We start from the raw sequence: 12,587 nt of genomic DNA on the forward strand, positions 1-12,587 counted from the left end.
TTTTCATTGGAATGGAAATGACATAATGAGAATTTAAGGAAAAGTGTGTAAAACCAGAATTTAGCAGCCCCTCCTAAGAGCAGAATTTAAACATCTCAGTTACTCTTTTTTTAAGTTAGTTTCATGTGCACAAAACAATGTAATAGTTAGACATTTACCATTTATATCCTTTACACAGTGACAATCCCCCTCCCCCCATCCACTACCCCTCTGACATCGAACACTATGGAAAACAGTATGGACAATCTGAAAATGGAACTACCTTATGACCCAGCAATTTCTCTCCTAGGTATCTACCTGGAGAAATCCAAAGCTCTAATTCAAAAAAATTTATCCACCGCTATTTTTATTGCAGCACTATACACAATAGCCACATGGAAACAACAGAAATGTCCTTCGGTAACCGACTGGATTAAACAGATCAGTTACTCTCAATAAGGCCTAAGTTTCAATGTTTGTGATTAAGATTGCAGCAAGTTAACAGCATGGGTGGTAAAGACTTTAGTCCCTAGAAATCTTTTAAAACAAGAAAATGATTTCTCAGAGGCACTTGCCAATGGGAAAACTAAATGTCACACTAACAACCCAAAGCATCCTATATTCTGGAGGTGTGTGATGAGATAGACTGTCTTCAAAATACCCCAAGTGTAAGGATTTCCTGTTCAAACTTTAAGTGACACATTAATGAGAAATCTGCTTTTTCCACTCTTGCTTCACTCTGAGCTTTCACTGGGCAGCCTGTGAACACCACAGACATTGTTTGTTCAAAAGAGTAACGTGGTCTCCCACGGAAGGATGCTCACCTTTCTGGCCTGAAGAAGGTATGTGTCTCTACTCTCCTGTCTCTCTACTGGCCCATCCTATGTAGTGGGAGATTACAGATTCTAGATGTGATGTAACTGAGGTATAATTAATAAGCTAATAGAAAAGAATACTGATATCTTTGTTTAAGTAATTCATTGTAAAAATCAAGAGTAAAATATGAAATATGTTGGAGGATTTCTTAAACTTCTCAAATTGTTTCTTGTGGAGAATTACTCAAGTGCGTATACTCATTCATATTTGGATTTGAAAATCAAAACAATTTACAGTAAAATCCCATGAGAATCACGACAAGGGACAGTTATTTTTGGATTTTTGTAATTAATATATGTAGATATAATTATATGTTATATTTGGTATTTAAGCCAGCCTTTAAAAATTCTTAAAATGAATTCTTTGAATTGTGAAGGTTAAACATAATTCTTCATACACTTACTTAGATTAAATAAAAGCAGTTAGCTTTTAATGAAAATATAGATGAGGTAGCTCTTGTGAAATGCTAAATTAAGCTTAATTATAAACAAAGAAAATATTTTTAAAAAAATTAAATGAAACATTGCAAAAAAAGACATCACATTGATAAAGAGATGCTTGTCTAATCAATTATGTTAGAGTCTAACTGACATAAATTAGAAATAATAACATGTTAAACCTGTTAAAATAATTAGCATAACTAACATATTCTTGAGAGTTTATAAAGCCAGATTGAATAGTAAGTGTTTTACCTGCATAGTATCTACATATTTGTATATCTAATTTCCATTAGTAGTCTAGGTTGCTAGACACTAAGGAACTATTTAAAGGTTATATATCATAAATTTTTGAGCCAGATTTAATTCTAGAATTCACTGACCACAAAGCCCATTGACTGAATTTTTTAATTACATAATTTGATTCATTTCTTTGCTTTCAAAACTAAAGCTACTCTTATTGACTTTGATAGCTATAGGAATTTTTTGGAAGTTAAAAACAGCAGTGTTCTTCTATAAATGATCCAGACACATATTTATCATTTTATAATTGTGTATCTTTACCATTAAATCCAAATTTATTGTGTTACATTAAGTATTTTAAAAAGTTTGTTGTTGTTTTGTTCTCAGTATTTATTAGGTTTTGAATAGGTTTACTCTGTCTGTAACAGTTTTCAACATATAAAATATTTCTTTTTCTTTTTCAAAAGTTAAATTAAAGTTAGTAAAATTTCATAGGTCTTAAGTGTATAATTCTGTGGGATCAAATATGAGGTGATGGAAATATTTCTTTAAAATGGTAATAATTTCTCATAACTTCACAATCATTCAAAATAAAAGATCATTTGATAACAACTAATTCCCTTTAATAAATAAATGTAAGTCACTAAATGAAATTGATTTAGTGCAGGGAATTATTATATATGCCAACACTACTAATTCCCCATCTTTGAGCAGTTAGCCTTTAACCTTATTGTATTTCAAAATTGTCATAAATATTGTGTCACTTTTTTCTAATACAGAATTTTAACTTTTAATACAGACATTATAATAGTGTTAAAAATAATTCTCTGTCATCTGACTTAAATGGAGGATATTTTTATTTATGAACTTCTTTTTTCTTCACTAACATCACTTTTCATTGCTTCAACCAAAAATACATTTTCAAATATAGAATATCTTAAAAATGTATTTAAACATCTGACACTTATTTAATGCTCTAAAGTATTTAAAACAAGATCTTTAGATTCCTTTACTGAAAATGAGCCTAGCTCACCCTCTACCCCACCCAATTTTACTGTAAGAGATCTCATCATTGCATATATTAATACCATTCTTTTTTTTTTTTTTCATTCTTTCTTAAGTACACTTACCTTAGAGCACAGTCTCTGACACCACTTAGCTGCAGAGATGAATAACGAAAGAGTAACCTATGCAGAACTGAATCGGGCTAAGGACTCCAGGAGACAGCAAATAAAACCTAAGGGCACTAAGAGTTCCATTTCAGTAACAGAGCAGGAAATAAACTATGCAGAATTAAATCTTCAAAATGCTTCTCATGATCTTCAAGGGAATGACAAGAGCTACCACTGCAAAGGTAAAAAATTTAATAGATACACAGTATAACTGTTCTAGGACATGCAGTTGGGGTGCAGAGATGTGGGGAAGCAGTAGAGAATATGTGGAGAAACACTTTTTATTTGTTGGGATCAGAGCTTGAAGTTGGAATACAGCATTCTAATATGAAATGTGAGGACTGATTTTATTTGGGTGTCATTGTATTGTTGTAGTCTTTGACTAGTACCTCATGGAGCATTGTATTTCCTGACAATGCAATGGTACATTCTGAGAAAAAGATTGCAATGATAGATATGGGTCTGGGCTCCAAGTTTATGTATATGATTCTCTGTTCAGGAACGTTCTCTGTGTGTAAACTGTGTAAACAATTATCTCCATCTCATTCCTCAGTATTGCCCTTTCTCTCCCTGTAGATTTCCCATCACCTCCAGAGAAGCTCTTTGCTAGGATGTTGGGAGTCATCTGTGTTGTCTTGCTGTCCACTGTGGTAACGATAGCTGTTACTTCCTGTAAGTCAATTTTTGAAAGATTATAAGGGAACTTTTCACTTCGATGATTGATTTTTCAGTGCCTGTAATGTTTCATAATATTATGGAATAGACCTCTAATTTTAACTTATGACTTTAGATTAAAGGTGAAAGAGTTGACTGAATTTGTCGAAGACTAAATATCAGAATGATTGTAGAGAGCATTTTACAAATATATGTACATATAAACTCTGATTTCATAACTCAAGCCTTGCTTTAGGAGAGTAAAAGAGCTTACTGAGAAATACAAACTAATTATTGAGATTGGTTAAATCAAATACTATAGTGCAGTTTGATACTTTAGCCTTTTATAATATTTTTCCTCAAATCTTTTAATTCATTAATTTTTCTTGTAAATTTAATTTTATTTCAGATTATTCTAATCATAAACATTACACAAAATTTCAAAGTAAGAAACAAAAAGTATTATGATTTATTTAGATCAATATTAATTTTTAATAAAAATCACTTTTTTTTTCTAGCTGAAAAATCAGAGCAGAATAATTCCCCCTTCACAACAAGAATCCAGGAAGGTACAGAATAATTTTCAGAGTTCTGATATTAATACAGTTTATAGTTTGTGACTGAGGGTAGGCAAAAATAATAATAGGGTTTTTTTGGGCAGTATATAAATTATAACATTGGGCAATAAATGTTCACAAATAATAATTTTAAAATAATTAAATAATTTTATGGAAGAATATGAAGAAATGTTCATTTCAAATCATCATATCCTTTATTGCCAATTGGCTTACATTTCACCCTTAAAAAATGTATTTAACCATCAGACAAAATATTTTGAGACAAATAATTTTGCTATTCCAAAAATATGGTTTTGTTCATCGACTTTCATGGCATGTGTTAAAGTGGATATTTATGTTTGTGTGTTTTATTTATTTGGGCACAAAAATTAGGGGGTGAGAGGCTGACCCTTCCTGTGAGTGTGTGTGATTGTGTTTTGTTTGATATGTACCAGTCAGTTCGGGTACATAGACATGTTATGCACACATATGTTTACAGTTATGTATATTATGTATTTTAATTGCAAATATGTAAATTATTTTTACTTTGATAATTCAAATTGTTTTTGAATAATAATTTCCTCAGCATGTCGTCGTGGTTGTTGTCCAAAGGAATGGTTTACATATTCCAACAACTGCTATTACATTAGCACCAAAAGTATAACATGGACTGAGAGTCAGACGGCCTGTGCTTCCAAGAACTCTAGCCTGTTTTATAGAGATAATGAAGAAGAAATGGTAAGATTTTAAATGTTTCCAACATTTTATTGAAAGATTATTTTGGTCTGCATTAGATTTGTAGTAGTCATTCACATTTTTGTATACATTTGTAGTTTATTTTAAAGTCTGTTAATATTCTATTAACTCTTTAATATGTTATATATATTTCATGCCATTAATGTATATTTAATAGTTTCCAGTTGTTATTTTCCATAGACAGCCATGCGTGTATACATGCTTTTTGTCTAAAATAAGTTTTGCTATTTAATTTTGCTACATAACTTTAAATTGTAGCAAGGAAAATAAACATATCAGGATTGTGCAGATTGATATACAGTGAAAGGACCCATGTAATCACAAATCAGATCATGAAATAGAAATTTTCAGTTCACAATAGCTCACTCCTCTGCATTCTCTCACAACTTTCCCTCCCCCCTACTTAACCACTCTTCTGATTTTTAATATTCCAAATTGTCTTTGCTTAAATTTAAGCTTCATATAATAGGGATCATTCAGTACGCATTTTATGTCTCCTTTCATTTCCATATGATATTTTTGCAATTCATCCACACTATTGCATTTGTCTGTAGTTAATTTTTGCTGCTGTATTATATGTATATAACATTTTTAATCTATACTATTCATAATACAGTTTTTTTAATGCGGGTATTATATATAATATTTTATGAAAATCCTTGTGTACATCTTTTTCCAAAGATTATAATATATTTATAATTTACATATTATATATGCATGTTATGTAGACTATATTGTATTTATATAAATATTGTATTTATATAAACAGATTGTATTTATATAAATTGTACTTATGTACTAAATGTATTAAATACATTGTATTTATATAAATTGTGCTTATGTACATTGTGTATAAATACAACATATTCTACATAACATGTACTTGTTTATAAATGTGTTTATAAATAAAATTATATTATTAAAATTGTATATGGATATAATTATAATATATTGTCTTGTATGTCTCAGAATAAAATTGCAGGGTCATAAATATATGTTTATGTCAAATATATTAAATTATTATAGCACCTTTTTGGTTTATTGAGTAAAGATACATTTTACCAAATAGGCCTTTGATCTAAAACTTAGTACTATGAGGAATTTTAATGTTATAATTTCTTGTCATTATAGAAAAGTATGATGATGACATTAATAGGTTTTTCTTGATTACTATTAAATTGAACATGTCCTTTTAGAATACTACTCATGACATTCTCTTCTGTGAGAATGACAAGTACCTGTCAAGTCTCTTGCCCATTTCTCCTATATGTTGCCTGTCATTTTCCTTCCTAGCAGTACTTGTTATATTTTGGATATAAGCTCATTTTTGAATTTAGGAGATACAAATAGCTTTTTTGACCCTGTGACTTACATTCCTATTCTCATGTTGGAGTCTTTTAATGACCAGAATTTATTAATGTTAGCAGAGTCTACTATATCATTTTGGGTTTTAGCGATCACTTTGGACCTACTTGTGAAATCAGTCAAGATTCATGAAGATAATCTCTTACATTACTCTCTATGTTTTATTGTTTTCCTTTATTATTGTCTAACTAATGGATCATAATTTATAGCAAAGATTATCTTTTCATAAATAACTATATATGCATGTAAAATTCTCTATATACATATATGCACAAATATACTTTATGTAGATAATATGTATTATGTATATATTTATTTAGATGATAATGTATATAATATTATATGTACATATACATACACACACACACAGTAGTTTTCCCCTTCTCTGTGGGGGGTATGTTCCAAGACCCCAGTGGATGCCTGAAATCACTGATAGTACTGAACCTTATATATACAATGTTTTGTCTTATACATCAATACCTATGATAAAGTTTAATTTATAAGTTAGGCACAGTGAGAGATTCAGAACACTAACTAATAATAAAATAGAACAATTATAAAAATATACTGTAATGAAAGTTATATAAATGTGGTCTGTCTCATTCCTCTCTCAAAATACATTATTTTACTATACCCGTCAAGTTTGAGGTATGACAGCAAAACTAGCACAGATTCTTCTTCCTTCACAATTTCACAGATGCAGCATTATTTCTTAGTGTAGATTTTAGTGATTTCTGCAGAAGATTTTTTGTCTTTCCTTATTAAATCGCGAACTTTCATCATGTCACTTAAAGGAAGCACTTTACAGCCTCTCCGGCAAATTTGATTGCCAGTAAAATTAGTCTCATATTAGACCATTATTAAGTAAAATAAAGGTGACTTGAACACAAGCTCTGAGATGCTGCATCAGTGCATCTGATAACCATGTGATAACATTAAGGGATGGGGAGCATATACAGCGTAGATATATGATGGACCAGGGATGCTTTATATCCCGGGCAGAAGGGAGTGGGATGGGGAGTTTCATCACGTTACTTAGAATTACACAGAACTTACACTTCAATTTTTTAATTTTGGAATTTTCCTTTTAATGCTTTGGGAGAAAGACTGACTGTGGGTATCTGAAAAGCAGGTAATGGACACCACAGATAAGAGGGCACTACTGTATGTAAATCACAGTCTGCACAGTCTACAGCAATTTGTGTAACATTATCTCCTTTTTTGTCCCTTTACTGTGTCCATTTATAATATAATTGTCTTAAATATTTTATCAATATACATTGAGAATCACATGACAGAACGTTACAATTTGCTTCAACTTATAATTTTGCCTCAACTATCGAACAATTTAGAAAACAGAAGAGGAGATGCATAGTATATATGTCTAGTAAGAGTTTTATTCTTTGTTTTCTTTTCCTTCCTGATGATCCAAGAGTCCTTCTTTTATCATTTAATTTCTGCTTAGATAATTTCCTTTAGCTATTTATTAGAGTGGGCCTGGTGGTGATGTGTTTTCTTTGTTTTTCTTTATCTGAAAATGTCTTTATTTCCCCTTCATTCTTGAGTGGTATATTCGCTGGACTTTTCTATGGTTTTTGGTTGGAATGAGGCAGTTAGTGTCTAAAAGTTTGCTGTCTTTCTAGCTTGTTCCATTCTTGGTCCTTTGACTAGAGAGAAAGGCTTTTCTCGGGACTTTTGTTTGTACCCATGGGTGTTTGTGGTTTGCTGGCGTCACCAGCATCCAGTCTGAGATAAATGAGGTAAAAAGAAATTCCAGAGAGGTTACTGCCATCTCACTCATCAGGTCCTGAGTTCCCACTTCTGTCATCTTTTTCATCACCTTTTTGAATCTTTTTATGTAGGAGGGACAATAGTTCTATGACTATTTAGAAGGAGAAATAAAGAGCATTCACTTCCATCTTTCCAGAACAAGAAGTCTTATTCCCAATATATGTATATACAATGGGATACTATTCAGCCATAAGAAAAGATGAAGTAGTGCTATTTGGGAAAACATGGATGGATCTTGAGATTATTGTGCTAAGCAAAATAAGTCAGACAGAAAAAGTTGAGAACCATATGATCAATGACATATGGTATACAAAACTGAAAACAACAAAGCAACAAGACAATAAATGAAGAAACAAAAATTTTAATTTTTATATTGCGGTGATATTGGAGCAACATTGGAGCATTTACATCTCCAACTATAATCATTGAATTATTTATATCTCCCTTTAATTTTGTCAGTTTCTACTTCATGTGTTGAGAGTTCTGCTGTTAGGTGGTCGTATGTTTATAATTATTTTATCTTCTTGTAATGCCATGGATTCTTGTAATGCCACGGTTAATTTATGTAGTTTTTATTTCTCTGTTTGGTACATGTTTTTTCACTGCCATCACATTCAAATATAGTTATCTGAACATATATTTATAGTAATTACTCTAAACTATTTTTTTCTAATAAATCTAACATCTTATCTCAAGAAAAGATTCTTTGACTGATTGTTTTCCCTGAGTAGAGAAGGCATTTTTTTGTATGTTTTCTAATCTTTTATGATTAGACACGTTTGACAATATTGTGTAGTAAACAGGGATTCTGCTTCCTCTGTCTTTAATTTATTATTATTTTTTGAAACTAGCGAAATTTTTACTGCAGAATCTTCTCCTTAGAGTGTGCATGCTTATATCTCTTTTCAACAGTTAAAACTCTTATTGTTTATTTCTTTTTAGCCTGGCTTCCTAGGGATCCCCCTTGTGCATGCATAACTCAGTTGACAACAAACAATTATATATTTTTAATGTATTCAAATACCTCCAGTCAATGGGGCTTCCACCCTCTGTTATTTGATGTGCTTGTATGTGTACGTGTGTACTGGGAAGAGTTCATAACTTTGCAATTCGTTTTCAAGTCCACTTCGGCTTTATTTTTTACTGGGATCATCTTTATCTCCTGTGCACAAATGCATATTTATTTCATTAGCCAAGAACGTGTAGAGAGCTAATGTCTTCTCTTCAGGGGAACTCTCCCTTTTATTTCCTCTCTATTATTTTTGTGGCTGGCACTGTGCTGGACACAAAGGAGACTAAAACCTCGCACTAGAAAAAGGGTGGGTTTCTATCTTTTTAACCTTGGAAATTCAACACTTCAGAGTTGAAAAAGTTGTGAGTAATTTAGTACCACCTTTCCTACTGCTAATTAAGTTTCCCCATGTGGGCAACAATAATCAAAACAGCATGGTATTGGCAGAAAAACAGACACACAGACCAATGGAATAGAATTGAGAACCCAGAAATAAACCCCCATAAATATGCAAAGATAATTTTTGACAAAGAAGCCAAAAACATGCAATGGAGAAAAGACAGCCTCTTCAATAAATGGTGCTGGGAGAATTGGATAGCCACGTACAAAAGAATGAAACTGGACAGCTATCTGTCACCATGTACCAAAATTAATTCAAAATGGATCAAAGACTAAAGCACAAGACCTGAAACAATAAGCTGCATAGAAGAAAACATAGGTACTAAACTCATGGACCTTGGGTACAAAGAACATTTTATGAATTTGACTCCAAAGGCAAGGGAAGTAAAAGCTAAAATAAATGAATGGGACAATATCAACTTAAAAGTTTCTGCACAGCAAAAAAAAAACCATCGACAAAATAAAGAGGCAACCAAGTGAATGGGAGAAGATTTTGCAAACAGTCCCTCTGATAAGGGGCTAATATCCAAAATATACAAGGAACTCATGCAACTCAACAAAAAACAAACAAACAAGCAACCCAATTGAAAAATGGGCAGCGGACCTGAAGAGACATTTCTCCAAAGAGGATATACAAATGCTAAATAGACATATGAAAAAATGCTCAACATCACTAATCATCGGAGAAATGCAAATAAAACCCACAATGAGATATCACCTCACCCCAGTCAGAATGGCTATCATCAACAAGACAAATAGTAACAAGTGTTGGAGAGGCTGTGGAGAAAAACGAACCCTCATACACTATTGGTGGGAATGCAGACTGGTGCAGCCGTTATGGAAGGCAGTGTGGAGGTTCCTCAAAAAATAACAAATAGAATTACCATATGACCCAGCAATCCCACTCCTAGGCATCTACCCAAAAAATCTGAAAACATTTATCCATAAAGACACTTGTGCACCAATGTTCATTGCAGCTTTATTTACGGTGGCCAAGACATGGAAACAACCAAAATGTCCTTCAATAGATGAATGGATAAAGACGTTGTGGTATATATACAGAATGGAATACTATTCGGCGGTAAGAAAAGATGAAATAGGACCATTTGTGACAACATGGATGGATCTTGAGGATATAATGCTACGCGAAATAAGTCAGAAAAAGCAGAGAACCATATGGTTTGACTGATATATGGTATATAAAACCAAAAACAATAAAAGAACAAGACAAACAAATGAGAAACAAAAACTCATAGACACAGACAATAGTTTCGTGGTTACCAGAGGGTAAGGGGATAGGGGGATGGTAGAGGAGGGTAAAAGAGATCAAATATATGGTGATGGAAGAACTGACTCTGGGTGGTGAACACACAATGGGATTTATAGATGATGTAACACAGAATTGTACACCTGAAATCTATGTAACTTTACTAACAATTGTCACCCCAATAAACTTTAATTAAAAAAAAAAGTTTCTCATGTGACAACAACACAAGTGATTTGTGCAGCCTTCACCAAATTACAAAAACGACAATTGTTCTTACTCACTGACTTGAGGTGGGGCTGGGAGGCGACGCGGGAGCAGTCCTAGACAAGAAGACTAGAAATGTACTCTGTTCTTACTTTAATTTCTAGGAGCTTTTCCAATAATAAATCACAAGTTATTGTTAGTCTTTGGTAAATTGTCGCAGCCTTGAAATTATTTGTGTCAAATTACCTCTTCAGTAATAATAATACATTTTCCTAATGTGTTCAGAGTGTAAATATATAACAATGTAACAAATGTATATAATGTAAATTGAAAGACAGTATGAAATAGAAAGAATTAACTCTATATTCTATTAAAAATTCATGGTGCTATAAAAGCTTTTATCTGACATCTCATAAAATTTGTTTCCTACTAGAATTTTTTGAGCCACTTCTGTTTTCTTTCATGGATTGGACTCTCAAACAGTACCAATAACAGTTTATGGGTGAGGCAAAATGGCTCAACTTTCTCTTCCAAACTGTAAGTTTCATGAGAACTCTTATATTATATGCCTTGAAGTAATTAATCTTAGAAAGATAAAGCAGTATGTGAACAATTATATGAAGACTATTATTTAAGTATTTCCATACAAAATAATACAAGGACTGTTCAGATATAGGTATATAAGTATTAGACTAAGTAAATTATTTATTAATCAAAGTATTAGGTCATGTATTACCAGATTAATGATATATTATTCTCTGTATTTCAGGTTCCCAATATCTTCAGAGATGAGCGAGAATTGTACATTTGTGCTGTTTGAGTCACACCAGCTTTTATCTGAATCCTGTTTACAAACAAAACATTATGTTTGTAAGCACCAGAAACTTAGGCTTATCTAAAGTTGGTGTAATGCTAGAGAACATATTTTTAATTTATTTAAAGACCACACAATAATTTTCTTTGAATTATTTCTTATGCTACAATTTTGAGGACAGCTTTACATTCACAACAAAATTAATATAGGTACTGAGATTTCCCATATTCCTCCCATCCCTACACATGCAGAGCTTCCCCCATGACAACATCACTCACCAAAATGATACATTTGCTACTGAGAATGAACCTACATCGATGCATCATAATCAGTTAAAATCCATAGTTTATGTGAAGCTTACACCAGACAAAATAAACTTTAAAACATACACTATAACAAGAGACAAAAAATGACCCTGTAATCCCACTTCTGGGTATTGATATTAAGAAACACAAAACACTACTTTGAAAAGACATATGCATCCATCTGCTCATTGCAACATTATTTACAATAGTAAAGGTATGGAGGAAACCTGGCTGTCCATCAGTGGATGAATAGATAAAAAAGAGGTAGTACGTATATACAGTGGAATATTAGCCATAAACATTAATGAAATCTTGCCATCTCGTACAACATGGATGGTCCTGGAGGGTATTTTGCTGATGGAGGAGATCAGGCAGAGAAAGACAAATACCATATGATTTCACTTACTTGTGAAAACTAAAGAACAAAATGAATAAACAAACAAAACAGAAACAAACTCATACATAGAGAGAACATTTTAATGGTTGACAAACGGGAGGGGTGTAGGGGTATGGGGGAAAAAACTGAAGGAGTTAAGAAGTACAAAGTGGTAGCTACAAAATAATCATGCGGATGTAAAGTATAGCCTATAGAATATAGTCAATAATATTGTAATAACTCTGTCATATGGGTACTAGATTTACCTGGGTGATCGATTGGTAAAATATGTAAATGGATAATCACAATGTTGTACACGTGAAACTAATATAACATTGCATGTCAACTGTAATAGAACAATAAAAATTGTTTTAAAATAA

The 12,587-nt window shown here is 32.0% G+C and overlaps 1 protein-coding gene across 2 annotated transcripts; it reads left to right on the forward strand.

The window, feature by feature from the left end:
- The first annotated feature begins 713 nt into the window (after positions 1-713).
- Positions 714-12,316, forward strand: LOC109454229 (NKG2-A/NKG2-B type II integral membrane protein). 2 transcript variants are annotated; one of them, XM_019744678.2, is made up of 7 exons: positions 714-821; positions 2,657-2,889; positions 3,284-3,379; positions 3,880-3,930; positions 4,505-4,656; positions 11,146-11,249; positions 11,482-12,316. In XM_019744678.2, the coding sequence occupies exons 2-7, from the start codon at positions 2,703-2,705 to the stop codon at positions 11,609-11,611; spliced, it is 720 nt and encodes a 239-aa protein (XP_019600237.2). In that variant the 5' UTR covers positions 714-821; positions 2,657-2,702; the 3' UTR covers positions 11,612-12,316. The 2 variants fall into 2 exon arrangements, with proteins under 2 accessions (XP_019600237.2, XP_074182111.1); XM_074326010.1 differs by lacking the exon at positions 3,880-3,930.
- The last annotated feature ends 271 nt before the right edge of the window (positions 12,317-12,587 follow it).

The sequence above is a fragment of the Rhinolophus sinicus genome, linkage group LG02 (genome assembly GCF_036562045.2).
Source record: "Rhinolophus sinicus isolate RSC01 linkage group LG02, ASM3656204v1, whole genome shotgun sequence".
Taxonomy (NCBI): domain Eukaryota; kingdom Metazoa; phylum Chordata; class Mammalia; order Chiroptera; family Rhinolophidae; genus Rhinolophus; species Rhinolophus sinicus.